This window comes from Acomys russatus, chromosome 17, assembly GCF_903995435.1.
Source record: "Acomys russatus chromosome 17, mAcoRus1.1, whole genome shotgun sequence".
In the NCBI taxonomy this organism is placed as follows: Eukaryota; Metazoa; Chordata; class Mammalia; order Rodentia; family Muridae; genus Acomys; species Acomys russatus.
In genome coordinates, this window is record NC_067153.1 from 47,667,355 (window position 1) to 47,694,936 (window position 27,582).

General features: G+C 50.2%; 1 protein-coding gene across 1 annotated transcript in view; it reads left to right on the top strand.

The window, feature by feature from the left end:
* Window positions 1–209: 209 nt before the first annotated feature.
* Window positions 210–27,582, top strand: part of Fbln1 (fibulin 1) — a 77,788-nt gene continuing 50,415 nt past the window's right edge. The window contains exons 1-8 of the mRNA XM_051160139.1: window positions 210–375; window positions 15,932–16,037; window positions 18,530–18,665; window positions 20,924–21,095; window positions 23,451–23,507; window positions 24,754–24,855; window positions 25,412–25,549; window positions 26,554–26,691. Coding sequence (XP_051016096.1) covers window positions 294–375; window positions 15,932–16,037; window positions 18,530–18,665; window positions 20,924–21,095; window positions 23,451–23,507; window positions 24,754–24,855; window positions 25,412–25,549; window positions 26,554–26,691 — 931 coding nt within the window. The 5' untranslated portion in view covers window positions 210–293. The remainder of the gene's footprint in view (window positions 376–15,931; window positions 16,038–18,529; window positions 18,666–20,923; window positions 21,096–23,450; window positions 23,508–24,753; window positions 24,856–25,411; window positions 25,550–26,553; window positions 26,692–27,582) is intronic.

Sequence of the window (27,582 nt, forward strand, 5' to 3'; positions counted from 1 at the left end):
CTGATGGGATGCGGATCGATTCTGGGGTACCGCGCCTAGTTGGGTGGCGGGCCACGTCTCACAGCTTAGTGGCCCCCGTGGGTGAGTCCCTGCAGGAGAGTCTGGGTGGCCGCGTGCCCGGGCGGCAATGCCGGAGGGAGGATCCCCGCGGGCCCCGCCCCCCGCCGCGCCTCCTCCGGGCGGGATAATTGAACGGCGCACACAAGGAGCCTCACTTCGGCTGCCCAGGCCCAGCCAGAACGTGCAGCCGCTGCCTGCCGCTCCTTTGTCCGCTGCCCGAGCCCACCGGCCCCATGAAGCGACTCGCGACGACGTCGCGCCCGGTCCCGCTGCCGCTGCTGCTGCTCAGCAGCCTCTCGCTGCTGGCGGCCCGAGGTAGGGGCGCCCCGAGTCTATGGCCCCGCACTAGGTCCCCACCCGGGCCTCGCGCTCCCTGGAAGTTTGCAGCTGCCGACACTCCGGAGCGCGCACTGCGCCCCGGGGGTCACCGGATGGTCCCCAGAGCTGCATGGAATCCAGGCCCGCGACCTCCTCTCCCCAACAATACTTCCGGCACGGCCCTAATGCCCCCCTCCTCGCTATGGGGACTTGTTTTAAACTCTTTCACCTTCCTGAAAGAGATCCTTCAGCGGCTTCTTGCAGCCACGTTCTCTACTGGTGGGGACAACCAGAACGCCGCCCGTTGGGTGGCCGTGGGGTGGGAAGTAATCAATCTGTTCTGGAAGCAGCGTTAGTGTGTTTTCCTCACCGCCTCCAGCCTGTACCCTCAGATGCGAGGGTGCTGTGGGGGTCTGCTGCATTCATTTTGTTCCTGAGCTAACCGAGACAGGAAGGCAGGATCAATAAGTTGTTCAAGGATGGGGGCAGAAAGAAAAGAGAAAATAGAGGAACATCCCGGGAGATTTGGGAGTTGGCCACCCCCTCCCTGCTGGGCCATTGAGTGCCTGGCTAGCAGATTGGTGGCCCCAAACCACTTCCCCAATACAGGAAACTTAGAATGAACTAGGGTCCACCCAGGCTGTGCTTCTCCCCCCCCCCCCCCCCCCCCCCGCCAATCCATAATTCTTAAGGCCTGGGGCAAGTACTTCACCTGTACCTCAGAAAAGATGTGGGGCTGTAAATCTATGACCTTTAACCTCTGTGGCTCTGGGGCTCTCAGAGCCATCAACCAAGCCTGGCCCCTCCTGGAGTCTTTGTTTCTGCAAGGGGCCCATCTCCACACCACTCTCGTAATCTCTTACTCTTTAGGGTTAGCTTAGTTTATTTTTAGATTCTCGGATAGCTAACCTCCTGGTCAAAAGGTCACCACGGGGTTGTAGATAACTGCAGGCAGGAGTCTTAGAGAGAGGCAGAGGGGAGGGTGAAAGGCCTGGCTTGCCTGGTTCTGAATGCTGGAGGAGTTCTGCCTGTTCTGGGCACTGGCTGCAGCCTTGGCACATCTTGGGTCCTTCCTCAGTGTAGGAGACAGAGTGGGTAGGCTCATAGCCCTCTGTTAGTGCCAAGAGCTTTGCAGCCCCTCAGAGTTCATAGAGGCTTCTCGGAGGAGATTGTGCTTGGCCCAGAGACAGTGAGTGAGATGGGTGTGGGCCAGAGAAGGCATTTGAGTCACTGCCAGGGAGAGGGAAAATCAGAGAGGACTTTTGATAAGGAAGGGAGGCACACTGTCGCAAATGGTGGGGACCTCTGATACCCCGCCGCACGACTTTGTGCAGATGAACAAAGCAGGTGGAGACATGAGGCGCTCCCAGCTGCGTGTGAGAACCCACACTTGCCAACCTGGTTCCTGTTCAGCGCTGCAAGCACTTCATAGAAAAGCTTCAACCTGAAGCCACCCAGGATAGAACAGCCCGGGACCCATTTTGTGTCTTGGGCCTTGCGTTTGGGTCAGTTCGGTTTGATGGTGTGGTCTTAGGGAAGGGTTTGAGTCTGCTCGGCTCCTTCCTGCAGCCAGGTGAGCTCAATCTTAGGCCTCAGAGACATCTGAAAAAGGCCTTGGAGAAGATAGACATGGAGTGTGCCCTGTTCCTAATCTGCTGCCATTCATTTGGCCGCCAGTGGGTTCTGTGGCCACCTTTATGCAGAAGGGCCCTCATCTTTCTTGCCAAGGGACAGAGTCAGCCCATGGTTATCCTGTGACTGATCTGTCCCTGTAGGGCTTGCCTGTTCCAGGGCCAGCTGAGGGTGTGGGGAGGGGGAGGTGTTGGGAGAAACAGTTGTGTTTTCTCCAAGGCTTTCTTGGCCTCTGGCTCCAGCTTGCAGTTTCCGACTGATTAAAAGAAAGTCCTGTTGGGAGGGACAACAAAGGCAGAGGGCGGCTTGGCAGAAACATGTGGCTGTGAGCTGAGAGCTCCTGGAAGTTTCCCAGTCAGGAGGTGGAGACCGGAGGCAGGAAGATGAGACTGGGGGTTGGGAGAACCCTGGGGGCAGCACTGAGACCTCCGGTACTTAGGTGGCCTAACTCTGAGCTGCATGTTTCCCTCCTGTGTCGTCCCCCCTCCCCCACATTGTACTCTGGAGGGCAGAAGTCGGGGAGCCTAGCTACCCAACTCACTCATCAGGGTAGGTACCTGGGTACCTATTGTTTTGGAAACCAGTTTTCCTATCTACAGGGAAAAATCCAGTACTATGGCTGGGTGGTTCCTGGTTTGTAAAAAAAACGAGATAACAGATTCCGACTTGTTAGGTTGGTTGCCTTAAGGGTTAAGGAAGAGAAGCCAAAACTGAACTGAGAAGAGGCTGAACCATCATTGTGTTGTTTTTTTGGGTTTTTCGAGACAAGGTTTCTCTGTGTAGCCTCAGCTGTCCTAGACTCGCTCTGTAGACCAGGCTGGCCTCGAACTCACAGCAATCTGCCTACCTCTGCCTCCCCAGTGCTGGGATTAAAGGCGTGTGCCACCACTGCCCAGCCTCATTGTGTCATTCTTGCTCATGCTAATATTGAACTTCAGACTCTTCCAGAAGGAGCACGCCAGCAGAGTCCCAGACTGTAGCCTTCACAGCCAGCCCTGATGGTGCAGGTCATGCAGAGGCATTCACTAAATAGCTGCCCAGGGACAGCTCAGCGCCAGACACTGAGGTTTCCTGGATGTGGCGGGGGGGCTCCCAGGAGATCCAGATCAAGAGTCAGGACAGAGTCAGAGTCTGGGGAGACTTCCTGGAGGAGGCAGCACACTCTGCCAGAAGAGAGTTCATCTCACCATTTGGTCAAAGGTGTGGGTAGGCTTGGGAGGGAAGTGTGTGTCCCTGGCAGAAGGAAGAGCCTGAGCAAAGTCCTGCTGGCCAAAGAAACTGGGAGCATCTTAGTCACTTCTCAATTGCCAGGACAAAACACCATAACCAAAGCAAGTTATGAAAGAAAGCATTTAAGTTGGGGATCAAAGGCTGGAGTCCATGGTCGTCATAGCATGGAGCATGGCAGCAGGCAGGCAAGCATGGTGCTGGAGACATAGCTGAGAGTTTACATTTAGTTCACAACCAGGAGGCAAATTGAGCTAGTTGGAAAATCTCAAAGCCCAACCCCAGTGACACGCCTCCAGCAAGGCCACACCCCCTAATTCTTCCCAAACTGTTCCACCGACTGGGGACCAAGTATTCAAATATATAAAGCTATGGGGGGCATTCTCATTCAAACCATCACAATGAGATACCCAGGAACTTAAAGGGGCTCTGCCCTACCCTTGTGCCTGGGGAAGCCCCCTGCTTGCAACTCCCTGAAGCCCCAGCAACCTAAGCAAAAGGCATGGACAGGCAGCCCTGCAGATAACACTCTGGGAGACAGTTCTCAAAGGGCATACAAGATTCTGCCAGTGCACTTTCTTTTTATTTATTTTTTTAGGTTTATTTATTTATTATTTATTTAGTTTTGGTTTTTCGAGACAGGGTTTCTCTGTTTAGCCTTGGCTGTCCCGGACATGCTGTGTAGACCAGGCTGGCCTCGAACTCAACAGCAATCCACCTGTCTCTGCTGCCCAAGTGCTGGGATTATAGGCGTGCACCACCACGCCCGGCGGTTTATTATTTAATTTTTATCTGTGTTAGAGTTTTGCCTGCGTGTTTGTGTAGCACGTGTGTGCAGTGCCAGAGGAGCCAGAAGAGAGCATCAGATCCCCTGGTCCTCAAGTTACAGATAGTTGTGAGCTGCCATATGGATTCTAGGAACTGGACCCATGTCCTGTGCAAGAGTACCTAGGGCTTTTTTTTTTTTTTTTTTTTTTTTTTAAGATTTATTTATTTATTATTATGTATACAGTGCTCTGACTGCATGTACACCTGCAGGCCAGAAGAGGGCATCAGATCACATTATAGATGGTTGTGAGCCACCATGTGGTTGCTGGGAATTGAACTCAGAACCTCTGGAGGAGCAATCAGTGCTCTTAACCTCTGAGCCATCTCTCCAGCCCCCTAGTGCTTTTGTTAGTTAGTTAGTTAGTTAGTTTGTTTGTTTGTTTGTTTGTTTGTTTGTTTTTGAGACAGGGTTTCTCTGTGTGTATCATGTACCTAGTGCTTTTAACTTCTAAGTCACCATTCTAGCCTAACTCCCCTCCCCCCGGCCTAGTGCACTTTATCCAAAAAAGATTTTCCTTTTGTGAAATACCAGATCATAACAATTTGATTGATAGCTGCTTTGACATATTCCATGTGAGTCCAATTTCTTTGAGATGATCTCAGCTGTGGCTGTGTAACAAAATAGGGTGGGAGAGAAGGGACTTTTTCAACATCTGGGCAAGGCATCTGGCCCACTCAAGGCAAGCAGGGTGCCTCACTTCCTTCCATCCCAGTCCTGAGTCAGGCCGGATCCGTGATGTAGTTGGTAATTGCTACTCCAGTGGTCTTTATGTTTCCAGGAGGTGTATATGGGGGGGGGGAGTATTACCCCCCCCCCCAAAAGAAGGAGGAGGCAGCTAGACTCAGTTCTGAAAGTAGCTCAAGGGGCTGGAGAGATGGTTTCAGAGGTTAAGAGCACTGATTGCTCCTCCAGAGGTTCTGAGTTCAATTCCCAGCAACCACATGGTGGCTCCCAGCCATCTATAACGAGATCTGATGCCCTCTTCTGGCCTGTAGGTGTACATGCAGGCAGAGCACTATATACTTAATAATAAATAAATCAATCTTTTAAAAAGAGTCAGTCTACTTCACTGTGGCTAATGCTGCTCTGGCCTGTTAGGCTGACTGAAGTGGTTTCTATCCAGACTCTTCACAGCCCCATGAGATAGGTGACCAGGTATTTTTCCTGGTCTCTTTCATTTTGGCCCTGTCACCTACTGGAGTTAAGATAGACTGAGTTTTGCTACATGTGTGAAGTTTTGTTTTTCCTTTTTGCTTAAAATTCTCCTGGGAGAATCCCATTACTAGGAGTCTGTACTGCCTGTAGTCTGGCTGAGAGTGGCCATGCAACACTATTCTCCCTTGACATTGTGGATTCTTGAAACTAGCCCTGGGCCCCAATTCACCTATAGGACCTGGATGCACCTCAAATGCCTCCTCACAGAGGAGACTGTCATTGTCCCTGTTGTACAGAAGGACACGAAGGCACACAGAGACCAAGGGTCCGAGGCAGTCCGGCCAAGCACTTCAGTCCTAACAAGGATGCTCAGTAGCCTCACCTCTCTCCAGTTAATGCTCTGTTTTCTCAATTCCAGCCTCAGTGAGGGGATCGGGCTTCCCCTGGGCTTTTATAGTGCACCCGGGAGCTTTAGAAGCTGAGCTGGCTTGAGGTCCAGCCAACTTCTGCTTCTCTGCCTGAATCCCTCCCTTAATGGTCCAAATAGAGTTGCTAGGGTCTCGTGAGATCTTTTGTTTATTCGCAGACCTCGAGCGGTGGCGGTTGCGAAGCGCTGGGACAAAGCACACAGTGAAACACAGCCGGTGCCCTGCCCTCCAGGTGTTAAGTTCAAGTAGAATCATTTGTGCTAAGTGCTGGGGATGTAAGAGAACAAAGAGGCTGTGCAAGACAGGAAACAGATCTGCCATGAGCCTGCATGTTGGAGCGAGTTGAGGGTGGTTAGGAGTCCCTGAAGGAAGGGCTCTTGGCAGGAGTGCATTGGCCCAGGACCACCCAGCTGCAACTTCTAAAGGCCAGGTGCAAGGATACATGACAGGTGGCCAGAGAGGTGAAGAAAACCAAGGAGAGATGGGTCCTAGGAGCTCAAGAGACCCTCAGTGTAGGGTACAGTGCTACGACGGGGGCTAGGGGTTGGGGATGGCCCGGTGTGTGCTAGGCTTGGCACAGGAGATGGCTGCCTGGGCTGGACCTGCTCCATGGAAGCTTCAAGGGGAAGCTAATTCACCTTCCCACCTGTGTACTGCTCATGTCTTCTGCTGCTGCCTCTTCCTGACCCTTGCACCATCTGTGGGCATGCGTACTGTGTTTGGTTTGGCTTTCTTGTCAGGGTCTCTGAAGATAGCATCTCACTGCAGTTCTGGCTTCTTCATCCCTGGCTCTTGGGCCCTGTAGGGCCCCCCCACACCCCCTCATACACACTTCTGCTATAGCTTTAAAGAAGGCGGTGACTGGGGCAATGCGCAGGATCCTTGCAAGGTGTGAGCTCTGGCGGCTCCAGGGAGCAGGCCCAGAATCACAGCCACTACGGGAACACAAGGGCTATCCACACTCTTTGAGGGTCTAAGCTTGATCAGAACCCCAGGGAGTCAATTGATGCTAGCATCACTATTAGTCCCTCTCTCACTCCCTTTCTCACACAAAAAAAAAAAAAAAAAAAAAAAAAAAAAAAAAAAAAAAATCCAATAATCTGTAGAGGAGTGTTAATTCAGAACATAGCTGCTCTGGCAACAGATCACATCCAAAGACCTCCTAGGTCTGTGTGATCCAGCTGGAATACAAACACGCCTTTAATCCAGGAGACAGATGCAAACAGATCTGAGTTCAAGGTCAGCCTGGAATAGAGCAAGTTTCAGGTAAAGAAAAGCTTGGGCCCAAACATGGTGATACATGCCTTTAATGCCAAAGGTAATGTTAGTTTGTAGAAGGAAGCACCCATGTTGGAAAAATGATGTCTAATTGAGTTGCAGAAAAGGTGACGAATCAGAGAAAATTTGACAGAATAGGATATGCCCAACTCTCATGAGAAGAGAGAGGAGAGGGAAGCAACTTGAGAGGCAGTTTCACAGAGCATCTGTGCTGGAACACATGTGGTGTGCTGTTGATACCTCTCAGCTTCGTGGGGTTTACTTACTTGTGGGTGTGTGCAGGTGTCCAGGTGTGCATGTGTGTGAAGTCCAGAGGTTAACCTCCAGTGTTGTTCCTTAGGAACTGTCTAGCTTGTTTTTGTTTTTCCTGTTTTGTTTTGTCGAGACAGGCTTTCTCTGTGTAGCCTTGGCTGTCCTGGACTTGATTTGTAGACCAGGCTGGCCTCGAACTCACAGAGATCTGCCTGACTCTGGGATTAAAGGCATGCGCCACCACACCCAGCTGTAGCTTGGTTTTTAGTGTAATTGAAAAAAAAATTTGTGTGTGTGTGTGTGTGTGTGTGTGTCCATGTGTGTATATATGTACCCTCAGAGGCCAGAAGAGGGTGTGGGATCCCCTAGCACTGGAATTGAGAGCTGCTCAGCCTGGGAACTGGGAACCGAACTTACTGCCCCCTGGAAGAGCAGTAAGTACTCCTCTTCACTGCTGGGGTCAGCTCTCCAGCCCCACCCTGCCTTTGAGACAAAGCCTTTCACCGGGACCTGTGGTTTAGCATTGTTAGGCTTGGCTGGCTGACCAGCAAGCCTCAATAATCCTCCTGCCTCTGCCTCCCCAACACTGGGATTACAAATGCATAGCACCATGTTCAGCCTTTTATGTGGGTTCTGGGGTTTCAGCTCAGGAGCACAGGCTTTCATGGAGAGGAGTTCACTGACCAAGCACTCTCCCAGCCCCTTGATGGTGTTAACTTACCTGGAAGAAAGTTAGCCCGATGACCTCTGCCCCCTGCCACAGTAGTTCTGTGGGCCGGTGCCATCTTTTAGAGCAAGGATATGGGTCATCAGGTGGTCGGTAGGGGAGAATAATTGTCCTGTTTGTTTGATTTTGAGGGTTCTGTTTTATCCTGTAGTCCCGACCCCAGGATTACCCCCTTCACCTCCCTATCCCTGCACAACAGGTTGAGGAACTGAGGTCTCACAGGTTAGAGGGAATGGCAGCCTGTCTGAGGCTCTGCAGGGTCACCTTGTTTGTAGGTGGTGTCTCATGTCACTCAAGCTGGTCCCCATCTCCTGGATGGTTACAGACTGTTGTAAGTTGTCTGGGTGCTGGGACTCAAACCCTGGTCCTCTGTAAGAGTAGCCAGTTCTCTTAACTGCTGAGCTGTCTCTCCAGCCCTAAGGAGGATGGCCCTTTGTTTGCTTTGAGTCAGGGTTTCTCTATGTATCCCTGGCTGCCCTGAAACTCTCTCACTCTCTCTGTAGACCAGGCTGGCTTTGAACTCACAGAGACCCACCTGCCTCTACCTCCTGTGGGCTGGGATTAAAAGTGTGTGCCATCATGGCCTGACAGAGGATGGCACTCAGTGCTGTTTGTTTGCCTTTGGACATTTGACTGATGGTCAGCCATATTTGGCAAGTGAGTTTATTCCTGGTTTATACTATTAATTGCTTGTGGGTCCTGTCACACAGGCAGATGGCTGAGTTAGAAGCTAAAAGTAGTCGATAGGTAGTATTTCTCCTCAGAAAAGACAAGCAGGACTGAAGTGAGAGAAGGTTCTAGATTGGCTGGAGGGCCTACTCAGTGGAGGGACAGACCTTAAAGCTCAGGGAGTGTTGGTGAATTAACTGACAGACTCTGAAGCTGCCCCTGAATGCTGACTACACAGAAGCAGCTGTGCTGTCCTGGAAGCAGAGTAGAAAGACCAGAGTTGTGGGGACACGGGAAGGCGAGGAGCCCCTCACCCTGGAGTCTGACTGAAGCCTCTTGTCAACTGAGAATCAAGAATTCCAGTTCTTGCAAACAATACTCCTCTCGTTTACAGATACTTTATATCAGCGGTTCTCAATTTGTGAGGGCTGGGGGGGGGGTGTGGTGGTGGTGGGTGTCACATATCAAATATTTACATTATGATTTATAACAGTGGCAGGACTACAGTTATGAAGTAGTAACTTAATCATTTCATGGTTGGAGGTCACCACAACACAAGGAACTGTATTAAAGGGCTGCAGCATTAGGAAGGTCTGAGAACCATTGCTTTGCATTAAAGTGAGATGAACCAGGCTTAAAGCCTGGACAATAGGGCGTTGGGTTAGGGCCTCATTCTTTCATGTAGGTTGGGCCTGGGAATCTCAAGCGAAGTGGGGGTGTTTACAGTGCGGGTCTTCCACCCGCCACATTCCTGTGGGATAGACTTTTGTGTCTTCTTAACAGCCGCGATCCTTTCGGCCCTCGGGTAATCATTTAGTTTTCACAGCGAGCCTTTGAAGAGCGTAACTTCAAACCCTACACAAATGATATATATGACTCTCAGAAATTCAGTGATCTCCCACTCTCCCTGGGGAGCCCACACCCACACTTGGGTATGTCTTATGTCCCGAGACTCCTTTGAGAAGCCCGTATCCATACGCTTGGGTGGGTCTTATCTTTCTATCTGAGCACCTTTCCTTCTCTTAATCCTCCTACTTAAGCCCGCTTTTTTGTTTGTTTCTTTTTTTTTTTTTTTTTTTTTTTTTTAATACTTTTATCAAACCTCAACTCTGGCCAGTCTTGAAATTCTTTTCTGCACCAATGCCGTGATCAACTCCGGTTTGGCCACAGTTGAGCAGGTGTGGTTATCAGGCCCTTTCTCCATGCCCTGTTGGAAGTGAGGGGGCAGTGAAACCACCCAACTGGACCACTCTGTGGGTAGAAAGAAAACACCTGTTTGGGAGATCAGGTTGCGGACTGTCTCACAGGAATGGAGAGCAGCAATTTGGCGGGAAGCGGCAGGTGATGGTCTTTGAGTCCATACAGGTTGTTCAGATGAAGCAGAAACTAGATGCCCTTGCCTGGTGTAGTTGACCTTCGGGGCAGATAAGGGAGGCAGTGGTTTTCCTGGTAAAGAGAAAACCGCCTTACAAGATTCCTGAGGAATCCTATGTTTAAGCTTCTGCTTACCCAGTAAAAATCTTTGTGTTTACCCAGTTCTGTTTAGAACCTTGCCACCAGGGCTGCCATTTTGGGGGCCTTCACTGGACCTGACACTTCCCCCCTGGATACCTCAGAGGCACAGGGGCTGGTGCTACCCAGGGAGGTTTTGTTTGGGTTTGGTTTTGGTTTTGGTTTTTCGAGACAGGGTTTCTCTGTGTAGCCTTGGCTGTCCTGGACTCACTTTTGTAGACCAGGCTGGCCTTGAACTCATAGAGATCCGCCTGCCTCTGCCTCCTGAGTGCTGGGATTAAAGACGTGCGCCACCATGCCTGGCTCCCTGGGGTGTTTTTAAAAATAAAGTATTTGAATGATTTTTATTCATTACTGCAGTTTAACTGTCCCCATTTGGAATCTCATAGCTCAGCATGCAGCCCATTTCACTGCCTCTCCAGCTGCTCTTGAAGAACATTCTACAATGCAGTTCACCAAATTAATCTTTTCACAGTGTTCAGACCAGCACTGGCTGAAAAAGACAAATGAGTTTATGGGCAAAATGTTCAGTTTCTTTCCTAATGACAGAGAAGGCAGAATGGCTCACAAAACCTATTTTATTTTATTTTAGGCAGGCAGGACCTCATACAGAGTCCAAACTTGAGATCTGGCTCCCTCAGCTTTCCAACCTGAGATTTATAGGAATATACCATTATTGCCTGTCTAGGACTGTACCACCATTACCTGTCTAGCTCTGTACCACCATTGCCTGTCTAGGGCTGTACCACCATTGCCTGTCTAGGACTGTACCACTAGTGCCTGTCTAGGACTGTACCACTAGTGCCTGTCTAGGACTGTACCACTAATGCCTGCCTAGGACTGTACCACTAGTGCCTGCCTAAACACTTTTTTTTTTTAAAAGACATTCTCACTATGTAACTATGGCTAGCCTGGAACTCACAGAGATCCACCTACCTTTACTTCCTGAACACTGGGATTAAAGGTGTGTGCCACCACCATGCCTGATGAGAACACTAAATTTTTAAAAGGTTTGTTTATATTTACGTGTATGAATGTTTTACCTGTATTTATGTATGTGCATCTCATGAGTGTAGTTCCCAAGGAGGCCAGAAGGGGCATCAGATCCCTTTGAGCTGGAGTTACAGACAGTTGTGAGCTGCCATGTGGGTGCTGTAAAAATAGTAAGGGCTCTTAGCTGCTGAGCCGTCTTTCTAGCCCCTAAACACACAAAAACTTTTTTTTAAATGAATGTTTTCATTGTGGTAAAATGTGTATCACATTAAACTCATCCTCCTAACTGTCAGGTGTGTACTCACAGAGCCCGTAAGAGAATACACATTGCTGGGCAAATGTCATTCCCATTTACTAGAACTTTCTCATCTTCCCAGGCAGAAATTCCACACCTATTAAATTCCACGCTCCGCCTCTGAGCCCCTGACAAACACCTGCTTACTGTCTATAATTTTTTAGCATTGAAAAAAGGTGCATATGTGTGAGTGGCCTGTGCAGTGGCGCATGTGTGGAGAGAACAGCCTGCAGGAAATCCGCTCTTTCCTTCTACCACACCAGGCTCAGGGATTGAACTTGGGTCTTCAGGTTTGGCACCGCCACCTGCACTCTGAGCCATCTGTGCCCTTGTCTGGAGCACCAAGCCCACATCCCTGAACGTTTCATTTTCATAGGAATAGTATAACTTATCTTTAAAAAAAAAAATGAATGAATGAATGCGACATAGCAATCCACCTTTTTAACTAGAATGAGAGTGTGTTGGAGGGGATGGTGTGTGTATGTGTGTGTGTGTGTGTGTGTGTGTATGTGTGTGTATGTTCTCCTGTGCTTCAGGCCAGCCTGGCTGTGCCCTACAGAACCTGTCTTGCTTGAGACACACACATCTTTTAGTGATTAACCTTCTATAGAGGCTGCCTTTGTTGGCATCTTGAGCTGTGATACCAGGGGCTCCCCCTGAGAATGTCTCCTCATTTCTCCAACCCCTCCTCTTCTTACAGCTCAGTCTTTTTTTAATGGCTATAAGGTGACTGATGCTGAGCCCAGCAAGGGCAAGGCGGCCATCTCTAGGGCCCAGAAGTGGCAACTCTAGGCTCTCTGGCTCTTGTTGAAGTTCTGGCCAGTCTTGCCCCTTGCTGTGGTCAGCCCCAGCCTAGGAACCTTCCCTCTGGTCCAAAAGAACCAAAAAGAAGCCTCTTTCAAAAGGCAAGAGCATCCTGCCCAAATAGCCTGTGTTTTAAGGATGGCCACGCCCACCGGTTGCTTCATGAGCCTCAATGGGTATGCTCGTCAATACAGATGCTGTAGGGACAGTGAGGGGAGAGAGATGCATCTCTATCCATGAAGAAGGTCCAGTTCAGGGTGGGGCTGCAGAACTCATGTCGGGGAGCAGCAGTGTGTAGGGCCTCGGAGTTTGCCAAGTCCTGGGTGACACAAAGCTCTGATGGGAATGGCGGCACCTCAGCATTGTTTTTGTTTATGGTGACTTGATTTAGCTTCGGTTCCTAGCTCAGTTTGAAGTCTGAAGTCCTTCCTTGCTATGGACATTTGATGGCAGAGCACTTAGGGTATCTGAAAGAGACTAGCGACTATGGGATGGGGGAACAGAAGTAGGAAGAACCCGGGTGGACTTCTCATAACTTCAGGGTGGTGACACCAGACCCCTCCCCGGATGAGGACCTGGAGGTTCAGCTGCTGCAGGGGTGTGTCCAGGAGAAGAAAGCAGGGCAGTAGCTCAGATCCAGGTGTGCCCATGCCAGCCTCCTCCAACCTCCCTCATTCAGCATCTTGAGTGGCCGCAAACCCTTCGAGACTAGCATGTGCCCTCTGGGGCTTCTTTCATGTTGGGCAGGAGCTCCCAGCGCATCCTTAGACAGACAACTCCACCTTGTTCAAGGAGCCTGTGAGCTTGGGCCAGTCAAGGTAGCTCAAGTTGACCCGGGTCATGCTTGGCAATCTCCAGTGGCCTCACTATTTATTTAGCTATAGGACTGGGCTTATAGAGCGATCCTCTGTGTGCACCAACAGGAGTCAGAAAACATTGCTGTCCCTAGCCTGGCTGCTCTCCTTTTCAGGCTCTAGCCAGAGCAAGTAATTGTCACTTAGAATAAGATTTCTAAATCTTGGTGTTCTGCACAGCTGCTCTGCCAAACTTGGGTATTCCTTCCTGAGAGAGGAAAGTTAGAAGTAAGCGATCTCCCTGGAAGGCAAACAAGGCAGGAAGGGGTTGTAGCTTCTCAGTTGCACCCCTAAGTCCACTAACACTATGTCCTGGGCTTGAGATGGCAGCAAGACGCTCAGAGCTTGAGGGGATAGGACCTGGGGGTTGAGTGGGACCTTGTTTGTTTCAGCAGGGACACTTGTCACTCCTCTGGCCACTTCCTGCCTAGTTGTGGTCCCTGCCTGTCTCTTCCTGCTCCCTGAGGGGACATGCAGGCACTGTCCTATGACTTACCAGACCCCTCAAGCCCAGGGAAGGTGAGCTGACCCCGTGCAGCTTCATGGCAGCCCCCGACAGCTTTCAGACAGCTTTGGTCTGCAAATATCAGGTCTGGGACACTCCACTCAAGGACATTTGAGCCACATTGCAGGCACATTCCAAGTTTCCAGATTGCCCCGAAGGTCCAACATCTGATTGTCTTGCTAAGCACAAGGTTCTGAGTGTCCAAGGTCCCCAGACAGGTATCATTTTCAACACACTAGAAGCCTCCCTGCAGCTCAGGACTCAAGTCCCACCCACCTACTCAGAGCACAGCTGCACCAAGGGAGTTCTCCACTCAGGGCCTCCAGCAGAGGCTCCCCTCTAACAGGTAACAGAAGGCTTCCCTCCTAATCTTTTTTTTTTTTAATTAATTTATTCAGATTACTTCTCAATTGTTATTCCCTCACTTATATCCTCCCATTCTTCCCTCCCTCCCTCTTTCACCCTATTCTCTTCCCCTAGGTTTGTGACAGAAGGGGACCTCCTCCACCACTATATGGTCACAGCCTATCAAGTCTCATCTTGGTAGCCTGCTTATCCTTTCCCTGAGTGCCACCAGGCCTCCCCACCAATGGAAAGTGATCAAATATGGGGCACCAGAGTTCATGTCAGAGTCAGTCCCCGCTTTTCACACAACTGTGGAGAATGTCCTGTCTATTGGCTAGATCTGAGTAGGGGTTCAATGTTTACTGCATCCTTGGTTGGGGCAGTAGTTTGAGCAGACTCCCCTGGGTCCAAATCCACCCATCATGATGTTCTTCTTGTGGTTTCTAGGATCCTCTGGATCCTTCTATTTCCCCATTCTCCCATACTTCTCTCACCTAGAGTCCTCGATGTCTTAACAAGTTGCCATGTTCAGAACCTCATCAACTTGTCTGCTGTCTCAGACATTGCAGAAGTCTCATGGTCAGAGGGATGAAGTGGCCTGGCCAGGGTCACAAAGAGAAAGTTCTAGCACTAGAGCCCAAGTTTGTTTGGCTCCAAAACTTTGCCCCCCAATCTTGCCCTTGTTTTTGTTTGTTTTTCTTTTTCTTTTTTCTTTTCTTTCTTTTTTTCAAGACAGAACTTCTTTGTGTTAGCCCTGGCTGTCCTGGACTTGCTTTGTAGACTAGGCTGGCCTCGAACTCACAGTGATCCACCTGCCTCTACCTCCCAAGTGCTGGGACTAAAGGCGTGCGCTACCATACCCGCCTCTTGTTTGTTTTTCTTGAGAGCAGTTTACCGTGTATATCTGACCAGACTTGCAGGCATCCTCCTGCCTCAGCCTTCTACCTATCTCATTATCTCAACTCTTTGCTTCCACGTCAGTTTTTGCCAAAGTGTAAGGGGACAAGGGGGCAGACTCACTGTCAGGATCTCTGGCTGGGAGAGTCAGATAAATGGAACGTTAGAGGCAGTGAGATGAGCCCAGGATGAAGAATTCTGAGATGGGAGCCAGGCCCCTAAGACTGGCTGAGTGGGCCAGCAGCCTGTAGGGAGGTGACAGGCAGTGAGTGTAAGGAGGGTCTGGGTCTGGAGAAGAGCTTAAGGAGACAGGCTGAGGGTAGGAGTCTTATCACATCTGGTGTGTGTGTGTGTGTTTATGTGTATAAATGTATGTGTGCGTCTGTATGTCTGTGAGTGTATATATGTATGTGTTTGTATATATATATGTCTGTGTGTATGTTTATATGTGTGTGCGTGTGTGTGTTCGTATGTATATGTTGTATATGTGTGAGTGTGAGTGTGTGTGTGTGTGTGTACACATGGAATCCAGAAGATAGTGTGATTGCTATCTTCAGAATGTCAATTGCCACCCTGAGATGAGATGGGGTCTTGTATCAGTAAGGACTTTCCCCATCCTTATGTTGAGGATGAAAGCCCCTCTCCCAGCTTTTTACAAACAGTAAATGAGAACCTGAATGTGGGCCCCAGAAGCTGGTCCAGAGATGGAAGGCCTTTTTTTTTTTTTTTTTTTTTTTTTTTGAGACTCCTCTTCCTTTCTCCCCTCTGGGGAATCAGGGCCCTGGCCATCCTGTAAGTGCTAGGTCGATGGTGCCCCCACCACACATCTGTCAGCAGAACTCTCTTTTGTTCTCTGGACCAGAAAAGCAAGGATGGGACCTGTATGCTCAGGTCCCAGCACTGAGCTTGATGCTTTCAGAGCTGGCCTAGGCCTTTGTGGGAAGAGTAGGATGGATGCATCCAGCTGAGAGTGATTGGCGCGCTCAGCACTGGTTTACAAAGTGATTAAGAGTGTTCTGTGGGCACCCAACGCCCTTCCAGACTTGGTCTGCTGTTGTAGTTGGGGCTGCAGGAAGCAGGCATCCTGATGACATGGCTGGGGGACAGATACCAAGCAGGTCACCCATCTGCCTGTCCTCTTCTCTACACAGTGAACGCAGACGTCTCCATGGAGGCTTGCTGTACAGAGGGAAATCAAATGGCTATCCAGCACAGGGACTGCTCGCTGCCATACACCTCAGAATCCAAGGAGTGCAGGTACGCGTGCCAGTGGCCACTGTTTGACGGCACATGCCCATCTAGAGGCAAGTGGGAGGAAGGACGGTATGCGCCAGGTGTCCGAGATATGGATGGGGGACCTGTCTCCCCCCACCTGCTTCTCTTTCCTCTGTGCTTCTGGGCCCTTTGTACAGATCTTGGCTCGTTGTCCTGGGCTGCCCTGTGCTCACTGGGGGCATCTGTTGCTTTCCCTGGCCTGAAAAAGATGATCCAGATTTGCAGCCCTGTCTGCCACAGCTGTCTAACTCTGGGCAAGTCAGTTTCTCAAATAAAAGGAAAGATAGAGGCTGGGGGCTAGGTTCCTGCCAGCTGCCTCTTAGCCATCTTCGGCCTCTGCCAAGCCACTGGTGCCTGGGGCTACTTGTACAAAGTTGAAGGACCATCTGTAGGAGGTGGGAGGGGGTGGTTCTCAATCACTGGAGGGGTTACACTTATAGAACTAGGTGGGGCTTATAACTTTAAGGCAATAGTGTGCCCATGAGCTTATGGGCCACTGTGACACTACTGAATAGTGACATAGTGACATTGCCCAATCCAGTAGGGGAGAAATGGACTCCCTGAGGCGGAAGTGCTTGTCCCTGCTTAGCAACAGAAGCAATGAAGGGAGAGTAGGGATCAGGAGCCAGTTCCCCAGGCACCTTTCCCATTAGGGCAAGGTTTGTGTCTATACCCCAGAATGCTTGTGGGGACTAGGCCATCTGGCTTGTGTCCTTAGAGCCTTTGTGGTTGAAGAGCACACAGTAGGTCTGCAGACAACAGTACTTTGTAAATTGTAATAAAAATACACATAAAACTCACCATCTTGGTCCTTTGGGAGGGCCCATTCATGCTGTCCACCTCCTAGACCCTTACAGTCCTGCAAAATGGAACTTCTGACCCCATGCAACCTCAGACCCTGGCTACCCCACCAACTTCCTGTCTCTGAATTTGACTTCTGTGTCGCTGTTGGACTGACTTGTCTCACTTAGCATTGGGCCCTGTAGGTTCGTCTGTGTCACTGCATATATCAGGATTTCCTTTGGGTTTTGAGGCAGAGTCACATTCCGTCACATTGTGACAATTGTGCTCACCTATTTGTTCCTCCACTCACAATTAAGTTCCTTCCACATTTTGCCTGTTGCAATTGGCACTGCACGAGCTTGGGCAGGCATGCGTCTGTTGGAGACCCTGTCCCAAATTCTCTTGATTAGAGTAGCTGGATCCTATGACAAATCTGTCTTCAGGTCTTGGGAGGAACCCAGTGCTGTTTTCCCAATAGCTGCCCATGTTTCCTTCCTACCAGCCATGGACAATTTATACACCCCCCATGTCTCATCATCTTCGTTGTCTTAGTTACTTCTCTATTATAAGATAGCATGGCCAAGGCAACTTATAAAATAAAGCTTTAAATTGAGTTTACAGTTCCAAGCAGTTATGTCCGTGATAGAGTCTAGTTACAATCCGCCTCCAACAGGGCCACACTCCCTAATCCTTCCCAAACAGTTCCACCAACTGGGAGCCAAATATTCAAATATATATGAGTCTGTTGGGACCGTTCACATTCAAAGCGCCACAGGAGCATTTACCTTCTTTTTAGCATCATGGGTATTAATGGCATAGTGTAGACACATCCATACCACCCAGATCTGGAAGGTGGCTCTGGAGAGACATGGGAAGCCAGGTTCACACCTCTGAGCCCTGGGGAGAGGAAGAGGTGGCCAGGGCAGCTGTCCATGGGTGTAGGCAACCTGGCTGGCAGTAAAGGGAGACAGGGAAGCCATGTCCTCTCTTGCTGACAGGTTTAGGTGGCTGTTTCTGCCCTTGCTGGCTCTGGCTTTGGCTTATTTTGGTCTGGATGAGATCATGTATGACACCCCTCCTTCCTTGTGGCCTACGGACCTGGCTTTTTGGCCCCTGAGACATCACAAAATGCGTTTGAGTCTGAGGATTAGACTCTGATAGGTTCGGGTCCTACCTGAGCCCCTGTTTTCTGAAGAGCTTTTCATAGCCAAGGCTGTAGGGGACGGGAGGCTGGGGCCAGGAATCCTGGTTGCTACTGTCTTCCACACTGGGTCCTTCTACAAAGCGTGTCAAAAGACACTGAAACTTCCCCCTCTGAGCCTGGAAGACAGAGGGGAGGCTGAGAAGAATTGAGTTAGATAGAAAGAGGGGAGGGTGGAGCATGGAGCCTACAGCAGGCTGCTTTGTTTATACAGATGGATAAGAACATTCTATATCCAGCCTTGGCAAAGGGCTCTCAACTGTGTGCATAGTGGGGTCTCTTGACTCCCACCCCAGACACTACCCTGCACTTGGTCTTTCTAACTAGACATCTGCCAAGTGCTTCCTATAGGCTAGACACTGTGTGTCTCTCTTCCTGTGGGAGCTGGGAAGTGGGGGATATTCCAGAAGGTGGCACCTCTCTCCTCGGTACTCTCTTCTGAGCTTGGCTCCACCAAAAAGCCCTGACACAACCCCTGCTCTGCCCACAGGATGGTCCAGGAGCAGTGTTGTCACAACCATCTGGAGGAGCTGCATTGTACCACAGGCATCAACCTGGCCAGCGAGCCAGAAGGCTGTTCCACGCTCCACAGCTACAACAGTAGCCTCGAGACCATATTCATAAGGGTAAGTAAGGCTGAGGACCACACAAGGCCACCATTCTCTCTCTCTATCCTTGTCCACCTTTCCTTGTGACCATAAGACCACGCAGGTACCCTTCCCCTCCTCATTTAATGGGTAAGCCTTACCAGCCGGACTTCCAGACAGGAATAGGTGATGGTCCAGCTTCCCCCTGGGGAAACAGGAAGAGCCTGAGGATTACCCTGTCCCAGTCTTTAGGCAGAAGGTAGATCAGGGATTTTCTGGGCCTTTCAGAATCTCTTCCATTCCCCCACTGCCTAGGAGGTCCCAGTGTTTCTCTGCTCTTCAGGTAAAACTGAGGCTCTGAGCCCACAGCGGACCCACACTGTGGCCTCTAATAACATGAGACTTCTGTAACCATCTATAGAAGACATTGGTTCAGAGAGGCCAAGACTCCTGTGGCCTCTCAGAGGGGAGTCTCCATAGAACATAATCAGGATAAGTAATGAGATTCCCTTTCCTGAATGCTCCTGGGGCCCCAGGTCCTGGCCAGACTGTAGAACTGCCATGGCTATGGAAAGCTTGTATGTGTGCATGCACGCGCGCATGTGTGTGTGTATGTGTATGTATGTATGTGTGCGTGCATGTGTGTATGTGTGTGTGTGTGTGTGTGTGTGTGTGTGTGTGTGTGTGTGTGTGTATACACATGTGCCTGTGCACGCATGGGAGCTGATCACAGCATCTCCAGGCTTGAATACAAACAGACCAATGGTCAGGCCCCACCTGCCCAGGAGAAAAGCCAGTGCCTTCCTGGGTGACTGCCATCAGGAAGGTGGTGGAAGAATCTAGGAGTGAAAATCTGATTACAGTCTGGATTCTGGGAGGGTGGTAGGCATGCCTGCACTGGATCCAGAGCTCTGCCTTGGCAGCCATGGCCTATCACAGCCATCAGGCCTTTATGGTGATGGGGAGGAGACGCTGACATGGTGAGCTAGGGAGGGCTAGAGTGAGTGGCCTGGTTAAGGGGGTCTGTGAGCCAAGACCCTGGGCGCATACAGTGACTGCCTTCCTGGGCTCGTCTTATGTTGTATGCCTGGCAGACAGCTGTGCCTCCATCCCTAGACTTGAGGAAAGAGAGGTGTGAAATATTAGAACATTCTGGCAAGAGCAGGGACAGATTACCTGGCTGAATTAATGATGTGTGTCTCTGGAAAGGATTAGTCACACCCCGCAGGAGGGTTAGGTCACAGTGGCTCCTTGAGGCAGCAGAGTGGGTAGAGTGACATGAAGAGGACCCGTCAGCCTCCACAGGCACTGAAGCAAAGCTGCTGGCTGTGGGCTTTCTGGAAAATTCTTTGTCTTTAGAAGGACTGACCTGGAACTTTTTGTGTGTACCCCAGGATGTGGATTAGGGCACAGGTCTAACTTTGGGGGTGTGGGGTCTCAGTGAAAGGCAGTAATCAAGCCTCATGCCTTACTGGGGACCTTGAGGCTCTTGTGCCCCAACCCTTGGGGTTGAGAGTGTGCACCCATTTTTCTGGCAGGGAGTTGAGACCTTGCAGACAGAGCAGACCATTGGGGGCATTGGTTTGGTCCCTTCTCCTTGAGATAGATGGGCTGAACTGGGGGTTGCTGGTCAGAAAAGGGATGTCCAAGGGGGTGGTTGTCTTAGAGTTTTACTACTGTGAAGAGACACTGTGGCCACAGCAACTCTTATAAAGGAAAACATCTGATTGAGGTTGGCTTACAGTTCAGAGGTTCAGTCCGTTTGTCGTCATGGTAGGAAGCATGGCGGCACACAGGCAGACATGGTGCTGGAGAAGGAGCTGAGAGCTCTACATCCAGATTGTCAGACAGCAGGAAGATAGTGAGGCACTGAGCATGACGAGCATCTGAGACCTCAAAGGCCACCCCTAGTGACACCCTTACTCCAACAGTGCTACACCTAGTCCAACAAGGTCACACACATCTCCTAATAGTGCTATTCCTTATGGGTCTATGGGGGCCGTTTTTATTCAAACCACTGCAGTAGTCACGCATCAGAGGGTGGGGAGGGAAGTGGAGTCCTAGTAGGTGCCAGACCGTGTAGGTTCCTTTCAAACCAGACCCAGGAGGCTTGGAGGGGCCCAGCATGCTTTTTGACATTCTTCTGATACCAAGATAAATTACCCATACCAGATGTTTTCTTGCTGTCCTGAGAACACGGACATGAGGGTGTCAGAGGTGTGTCCCTAAGGCTCTTGTAGGGTCCCAAGGGCTGCTTGTCCAACCCCCTGTCCCCAATCTAGAATCTCTGTCCACAGAGGTGCTGCCACTGTTGCATGCTGGGAAAGGCGGCCCGGGCCCGAGGCCAGACCTGTGAGGCCAACCTCATGATAAGCTACCAGTGTGGGCTGGTATTCCGTGCCTGCTGTGTGAAGGACCAAGAGAATTCAGACTTCCTCCCAGGCAATGGTGGGACCCTTCAGGACCCAGGTAACTCCTCTCCCTTGCAGCATGGAGCAGTGTGTCAGCGTTCTCTGGGGCATGTGCGTCTGTGATACGGTTGGCTCACCCTTTCTGCAGGAGTCGCATTTCTGGATTCCACCAATCACAGATTAGAAATATTAGAGAAAAGAGGGCTGGGAGATGGCTCAGTGGGTAAAATGCTTTGCTGTGCAAACACAAAGACCTCAGTTTGGATCCCTAGCACCCATATACAAGCTAGAGAAAGCAGCATGTATCTTTCACCCAGGGCTTGGGGTGTAGAGCAGACAGGGAGATCCCCAGGGCTCACTGGACAGCCAGTGTAGCTGAATAGGTGAGCCTCAGTTCAGTGAGAGACCCTGTCTCAAAAAATAAGATGAGAGCTGGGCGTGGTGGCACACCCCTTTAATCTTGGGAGGCAGAGGCAGGCAGATCTCTGTGAGTTCGAGGCCAGCCTAGTCTACAAAGAAAGTTCCAGGACAGCCAAGGCTGTACACAGAGAAACCCTGTCTCAAAAAACAAACAAACAAACGAAATGAGATGAGAGCAATAGAGGAAGACACTAAATGTTGACCTTTGACCTCCACATGTGCATGCATGGGTGCAGCACCTGTGCATACATGTGCACACGCCACACACACACTCAAAGAAAATGTTGGAGAAAAGATATTGATTCTGTACTGGGTTTGTCCAGACATTTTTCTTGTCATTCCCTGAACATAATAACAACTATTTAATAGCACTGATATTATATTAGGTATTAAAAGTAAGCTTGAGGTGATTAAAGGCTTACAGGAGTATGTGCATAGATTATGGACAGACATGGTATTCTATAAGAAACTTGAATATCTGGATTTTTAAAAAATTAATTTATTTTTATTTTGTGTGTATGAATGTTTTCTCTGCATTTGTGTCTCTGCACTACATGTATGCAGTGTCTATGGAAACCAGAAGGCATTGGCTCTTGTGGAACTGTAGTTACAGGTGGCTGTGAGCTATCGTATGGGTGCTGGGACCAAACGTGGGTTCTCTACAGAAGCAGCACAGGCTCTTTAACTGCTGGGCCATCTCTCCAGCCTCTTGTCTGTGGGTTTTAATGCCCACCAGGGTCGTGGCACCAATCCCCGTGGATGGCGTGTAGAGGAAGTTGTATGATGGGGGTGGAGGTCTGGAGCACAGGTCTCTGAGCCACAGCCCCACGGAAAAGCTGATGTGACTGAAGTCCGAAGGCCTTTGGCTGGCAGAATTCTCTTCCTCAGTCTCCATCCCTTAGGGCCTCTAGCTGGTTAGGCGAGGCTCACTGACCATTCAGGAGGGGCTCATCTCAAAGTCCATTGATTTAAATACTAATCTCATCTCACCAAAGCTACCTTCATAATGACATCCTATTAAGTTGCCACGTGAGGTTAACCATCATGGCTGTGAGACTGGAAGAGCACCAAGTGCTCTGCAGGCATCTGGCTCCACTGGCATCTTGCCTTCGAGACCTCACCTTGTCCTGGTGACAGCCCAGTTGCCCTTTGAGCTGATTCTCCTGTGAAGACCTGATGTTTAAAATCACCTGATGAGCAGTGAAGGAGAGAGAACTTGGCCTTTTGAGGCTTGGCCAGTGTGGGCCAGTGGCTCTGTTCAAGTAGCAGGCTGTTCCTCAGAGGGGTGTAGGACCCCAGAAACAGCTCCCTGAGAACTTGAAGCTGTGGTTAACCAGCTCTACCTGTCTTCATCATCTACAAGCCAGATGTGCTTAAGCCCCGAGGAGTATGGTTCTGTGATGTAGGAACTTGTTGGTTTTAATTCATTTATTTTTTATGCATATCTGCGTTTCTTCCATATATGTATACCATGTGCCCTCAGAGGCTAGAAGGGTGCTCTTTGAGATCAGAGGAGGGAGTTGGAATCCCTGGAACTGGAGTTACCAGTGGCTGTACACCAATTGTGGGTGCTAGGACCTGAACCCAGGTCCTTTGCACGAAAATGCTTTTTTAATGGCTGAGTCGTCATGTCTCCAGCCCTGGCCTCCCTGGTCTTTAATCAGCTCTCACTTACATTGTGAGCTCCTGAGCCGTTTGGGAAGCACTGGGAAGGTGCAGGCACCCGTTCACCATGCTTGCTGGGGATTCTGTCTCAGTCTCACCTCTCTTGAGCTTTATACTTATAGACTCCAATACCAGTTCAGGCCTTGTTTCAGGAGATTGCCTAAGAGCTTAACTGCCCCTTCAAGTGAGGGAACATTTAATAAAGGTGAGAGAATGCAGAGTGTACAAATGAAGTCTCCTGCCTGATGCTGACAGAAGTAGCTATGTCTTCTCCTAAGATGAGATCGGATGCTGCTTTCGTGATTTTGTCTCGTCTCTCTGCCCCTAGCTAAGATCCCTGATGATGAGGAACAAGAAGACCCCTATCTGAATGACCGCTGTCGAGGTGAGGTGTTGGGACCCTCGAGAACCCTTTGGTAGTTAGCTAAGAAAGCCCAGGGGACAGTGCTGACTGCTGCAGGGACTCACCTGGAAAATACTTCTGCTCCTGTGGCCCCGACAGGCCCCCTGTCTTCTCTGTCTCTGAGTGCTCAGAGCTGGGGGTCTGTGGGGGACAGTGGCTTACAGAAGCAGGACTGGTGTGAGTTCTCCAGCACCAGCAAGCTCACGGGCCCTGCGATGGTGAAGCTTCTCCGCAGGTGGAACGCCCCAGAAGAGTAGCTAATTCCTTGCCCTTTGTGGCCCCGGAATCCCAGTTGTCCCTTTAGAGTCGTGGTCTCCCAGGAGACCTTTACACTTAAGTCAGAGTGGCCTTATAGCTTTGCTTTTCCTGATTAAAACTATTTTTCTTCAGGAACATTCTGGCACATCTAGCCTGGCCAGCCTGTTTCAGTTCCACTCTGGGGCTCACTCTGTGATGGGGCGTTAGTTGTGGAGGCAGCGTAATCACAGAATGATGGAAGTCAGGACACAGTGTCAACCAGCACCGAGGCCAGGAGGGAGGCCAGAGAAAGATAAGGAGGTCCAGCGAAACCTGGAACCCTCTCTGGGTGGCCACAGATGATTTCTGGGAGAGTGACAGCCAGTGTGCGACTTAGGAGGGTGCATTAGCCAGGATGGTAAAGCCTGTGTGTACCTGATAGCCCGTCCCAGTGGGATTACAGTTAAAGTATCCCCATATGTGCTCTGCAAGGAGTGTGGGTCACAGAAGGGGTGCCAGGCAGGAAGAGGCCATACCCACAGATGTGGTGGCACCTGGCCTTGGGCCAGTGTTAGTGGGAATGGGCAGCTGGGAGGGCTTGAGAGTCACATGGGCTCCTGTAGAGTATGGCCTCCAGGTGGAGCCTGTTCCTCCAGGCCTGCTGTTGTCAGTGAGTAGGCCGCCTCTCCAGGTCCACTCTAACCACACAGGCAGTGCATGTTACCTAACTTGTCAGACCTCTGCTGCCTTCAGTGGTCCCAGAGATGGCACGAGTCAAGGCCTGGGAGTGTCCTAAGGACCACATGTGATGACATCAAGGAGCCTGTCTTCTGTGTCAGTGTACCCTGGGAGGGTCTCTGAAGGTCTCTCGGTGTATTCATTACCTCCCATGGGTTCTGGTTGCAGGTGGCGCTTCTGTGTCAGTGTACCCTGGGAGGGTCTCTGAAGGTCTCTCGGTGTATTCATTACCTCCCATGGGTTCTGGTTGCAGGTGGCGGGCCCTGTAAGCAGCAGTGCCGTGACACCGGGGACAAAGTGGTCTGCTCCTGCTTTGTGGGCTACCAACTGCAGTCGGACGGTGTCTCCTGTGAAGGTAATATCTGAGGGTTGGCCACTGTGTATGGGAACCTCTACCAAGGGTCTGAGCGGACCTGTGTGGTACAACCTTGGCCCCATTCCTGCAGAAGAACTGGTACCTGCTTGCTGTTGTTGCCTGGGATTCAGGCCTCTAGACAAGGCTGTGTTCTAGATGTATATAGAAAACAGTGTGGGAAAGGGGCTACATTGGCGTTCACCTGGGTTCTGGATTCAGGATCTATTATGAGGCATTGGGTTGGTCCTTCAGCCTCTCCCTCTGTCTAGGAGATGGAGATGATGCTGTCTCCTTTGTGGGAGTCTTGTGGATGCTGTGATGCTAGGGCCTGGCACTTACCCAAAGAGATCTGAAACTTAACAGGGCTCAATTTGGTGATGGCCCCTCCCCAGACCCCTCCCCAGATGTGCCCACAGCAAGACCAGCTCAGTTTGATTGGGCAGCTTGAAGAAGGCAGGAAACCAGATCCGCCAGGGCTTCTGGGACAGTCCTTCTGCTCAAGCTTAAGGCTTGGTTGTTCTTGCTGGTTACCTCTGCGTCACCTTAATCTCTCTAGATATCAATGAATGCATCACAGGCAGCCATAACTGCCGCCTGGGAGAATCCTGCATCAATACCATGGGCTCTTTCCGCTGCCAGCGGGACAGCAGCTGTGGGACTGGCTATGAGCTCACAGAGGATAATAACTGCAAAGGTACACCTCATATCCAAATCTAAAATCCTCCCCTTCCCCAGCTGTGGGTGTGGCATAGACAGAAGGGCCCATTCGGCTCTATGATGCTGCCTCCATGTGGCTGCCTGGGCTACTGCAAGAAAGAGGCGGTCAACCTCCTTGCAAGTACACTAGGATGGGGTAGGGTGGGGGCAATGAAGGAAGAGCCGGGTCTGTGATGAGCAGGTTTACTTTAGTATGGGGCTGTGCTAGCACGTCTGACTTAGGAAGACTGGAGCCCAATCCCTGACAAATAACTCCAGGTCTTCACTCATGTTTCTGTATAGACAAAACCAAACCCGAATCAGACCAGGCTCTGGTAAAGACGTAGCATAGGTCTTGTGTAAAAATGTTGATCATTGAATGATGTGGGGTGGCCCAAGAGCCAGACGGCTTCTCTTAGCAGCCAAGCCCTTGAGCAATCCCGCTGCCCCACCCAGCACTGGCCTCTGGCTAAGCTCTGGACTCCAGAGCCTGGGAGCCAGGCCAGCTGAAGAGATACACTTGAGCCTTTGACAGCCACGAACTTCAAGACAGGCCCATACATCTTGTCCTATCTTGATGTGACTATTGTTAATATTTGGAATATTATGAAGACCTCGGGATGAGAAGGATTACAGAGTTCGTGTTTATTGTCACTAAGATAATTGCTGTAATGATCTAATCTAAACATAGACTTCTGAATGAGTAATAACACCTGCCAGGAAAATGCCTGGGCAATTTGTTAAATAGCAAAAGCCTTGCCTCATAAGTCAGGGTCGGGGAGTGGTTTTTTTTGTTTGTTTGTATTTTTTTAATCTTTAGCAATTTTTACACAGTTTGGCTCACTGACGGCCTTTTCGTAACACCCTTTCTGTTGAAATGTTTTGGGATTATTGTCTGTGAAATGAGTATATTTTTAAAGTACTTTCTTGTATTGTTGAAGTATTGTGAGACGCTTCTGGCGGGACTCTTGCTAACAATCTCCTTTTTTTATGATGCACCAGATATTGACGAGTGTGAGAGTGGTATTCATAACTGCCCCCCCGATTTTATCTGTCAGAATACTCTGGGATCCTTCCGTTGCAGACCCAAGCTGCAGTGCAAGAACGGTTTTATACAGGATGCTCTAGGCAACTGCATTGGTAAGATATGATGCCACTCGTGGGGATGGTCCACCAAGCGTCCAGGGACAATTGTGAGGCCTGTGGTCTGGGTCACAGTGACTCAGCTGGGAAGTCACAGGTCAAAAGGCACAAAGTATGTGTGTGTGTATACACACACATACACACACCCAGGTGGTGGGGTTGTGTCCCAATAAAACTTTATTTATAGAACTACTGACATGCTGCATGTGGTCTAAGGCATCTCCATAGTTTGGATGAAGGAATACGGACTTTAGAATAAAAGACTCTTAGATTTTAACTTAGTGTCCTAAGATTTACTTCATCCTTGGAGCCTCAAGTGCTTCCCCTGTTGCATGGGAGTGTTACTATAACATCTGGCTAAGAGGCTAGAAGCAAGGACCAAGGTGGGTGCTTGTGATGGGATGGGGATGTGGGAAGCAGCATTTGACTGGCTCCCTGTCACAGCCACTTAGACCATTAGAAGTTGTTTCGCAGAAAATGGTTGAATTCGTCGCGACAGAATAGAGTGGTGGTCACCGGGGACCCAGGGATGGAGAGTTGGTGTTCAATGGAGACACTTTCAACCTGGAAGATGAGAAGACTCAGAGGTGGATAGGTTGATGGCAGAGTAGACCGATATGTAAAGGAGAGAAGATGACATGAGTTCAGTGTGACAATAGAGGTCAGAGAAAGGCTGTTCGGGTAGGAGGGGCACCAGCCCCTCTCTGTTTTGTTTTTGTGCTTGACGGTGGCACCCTGTGGCTGTTAGCATTTGAGTCCAGATCTGCCTGGCAGGAAGGTGCTTCTAACCCTTTCCTTTGAGGTCAGAGAGTCCACTCCTTTAATCTGAGCTGCAGGTGTCACTGGTGGCCAACCCTTGTCCCTCTTAAAGGAAGGTACTGGGCTCTG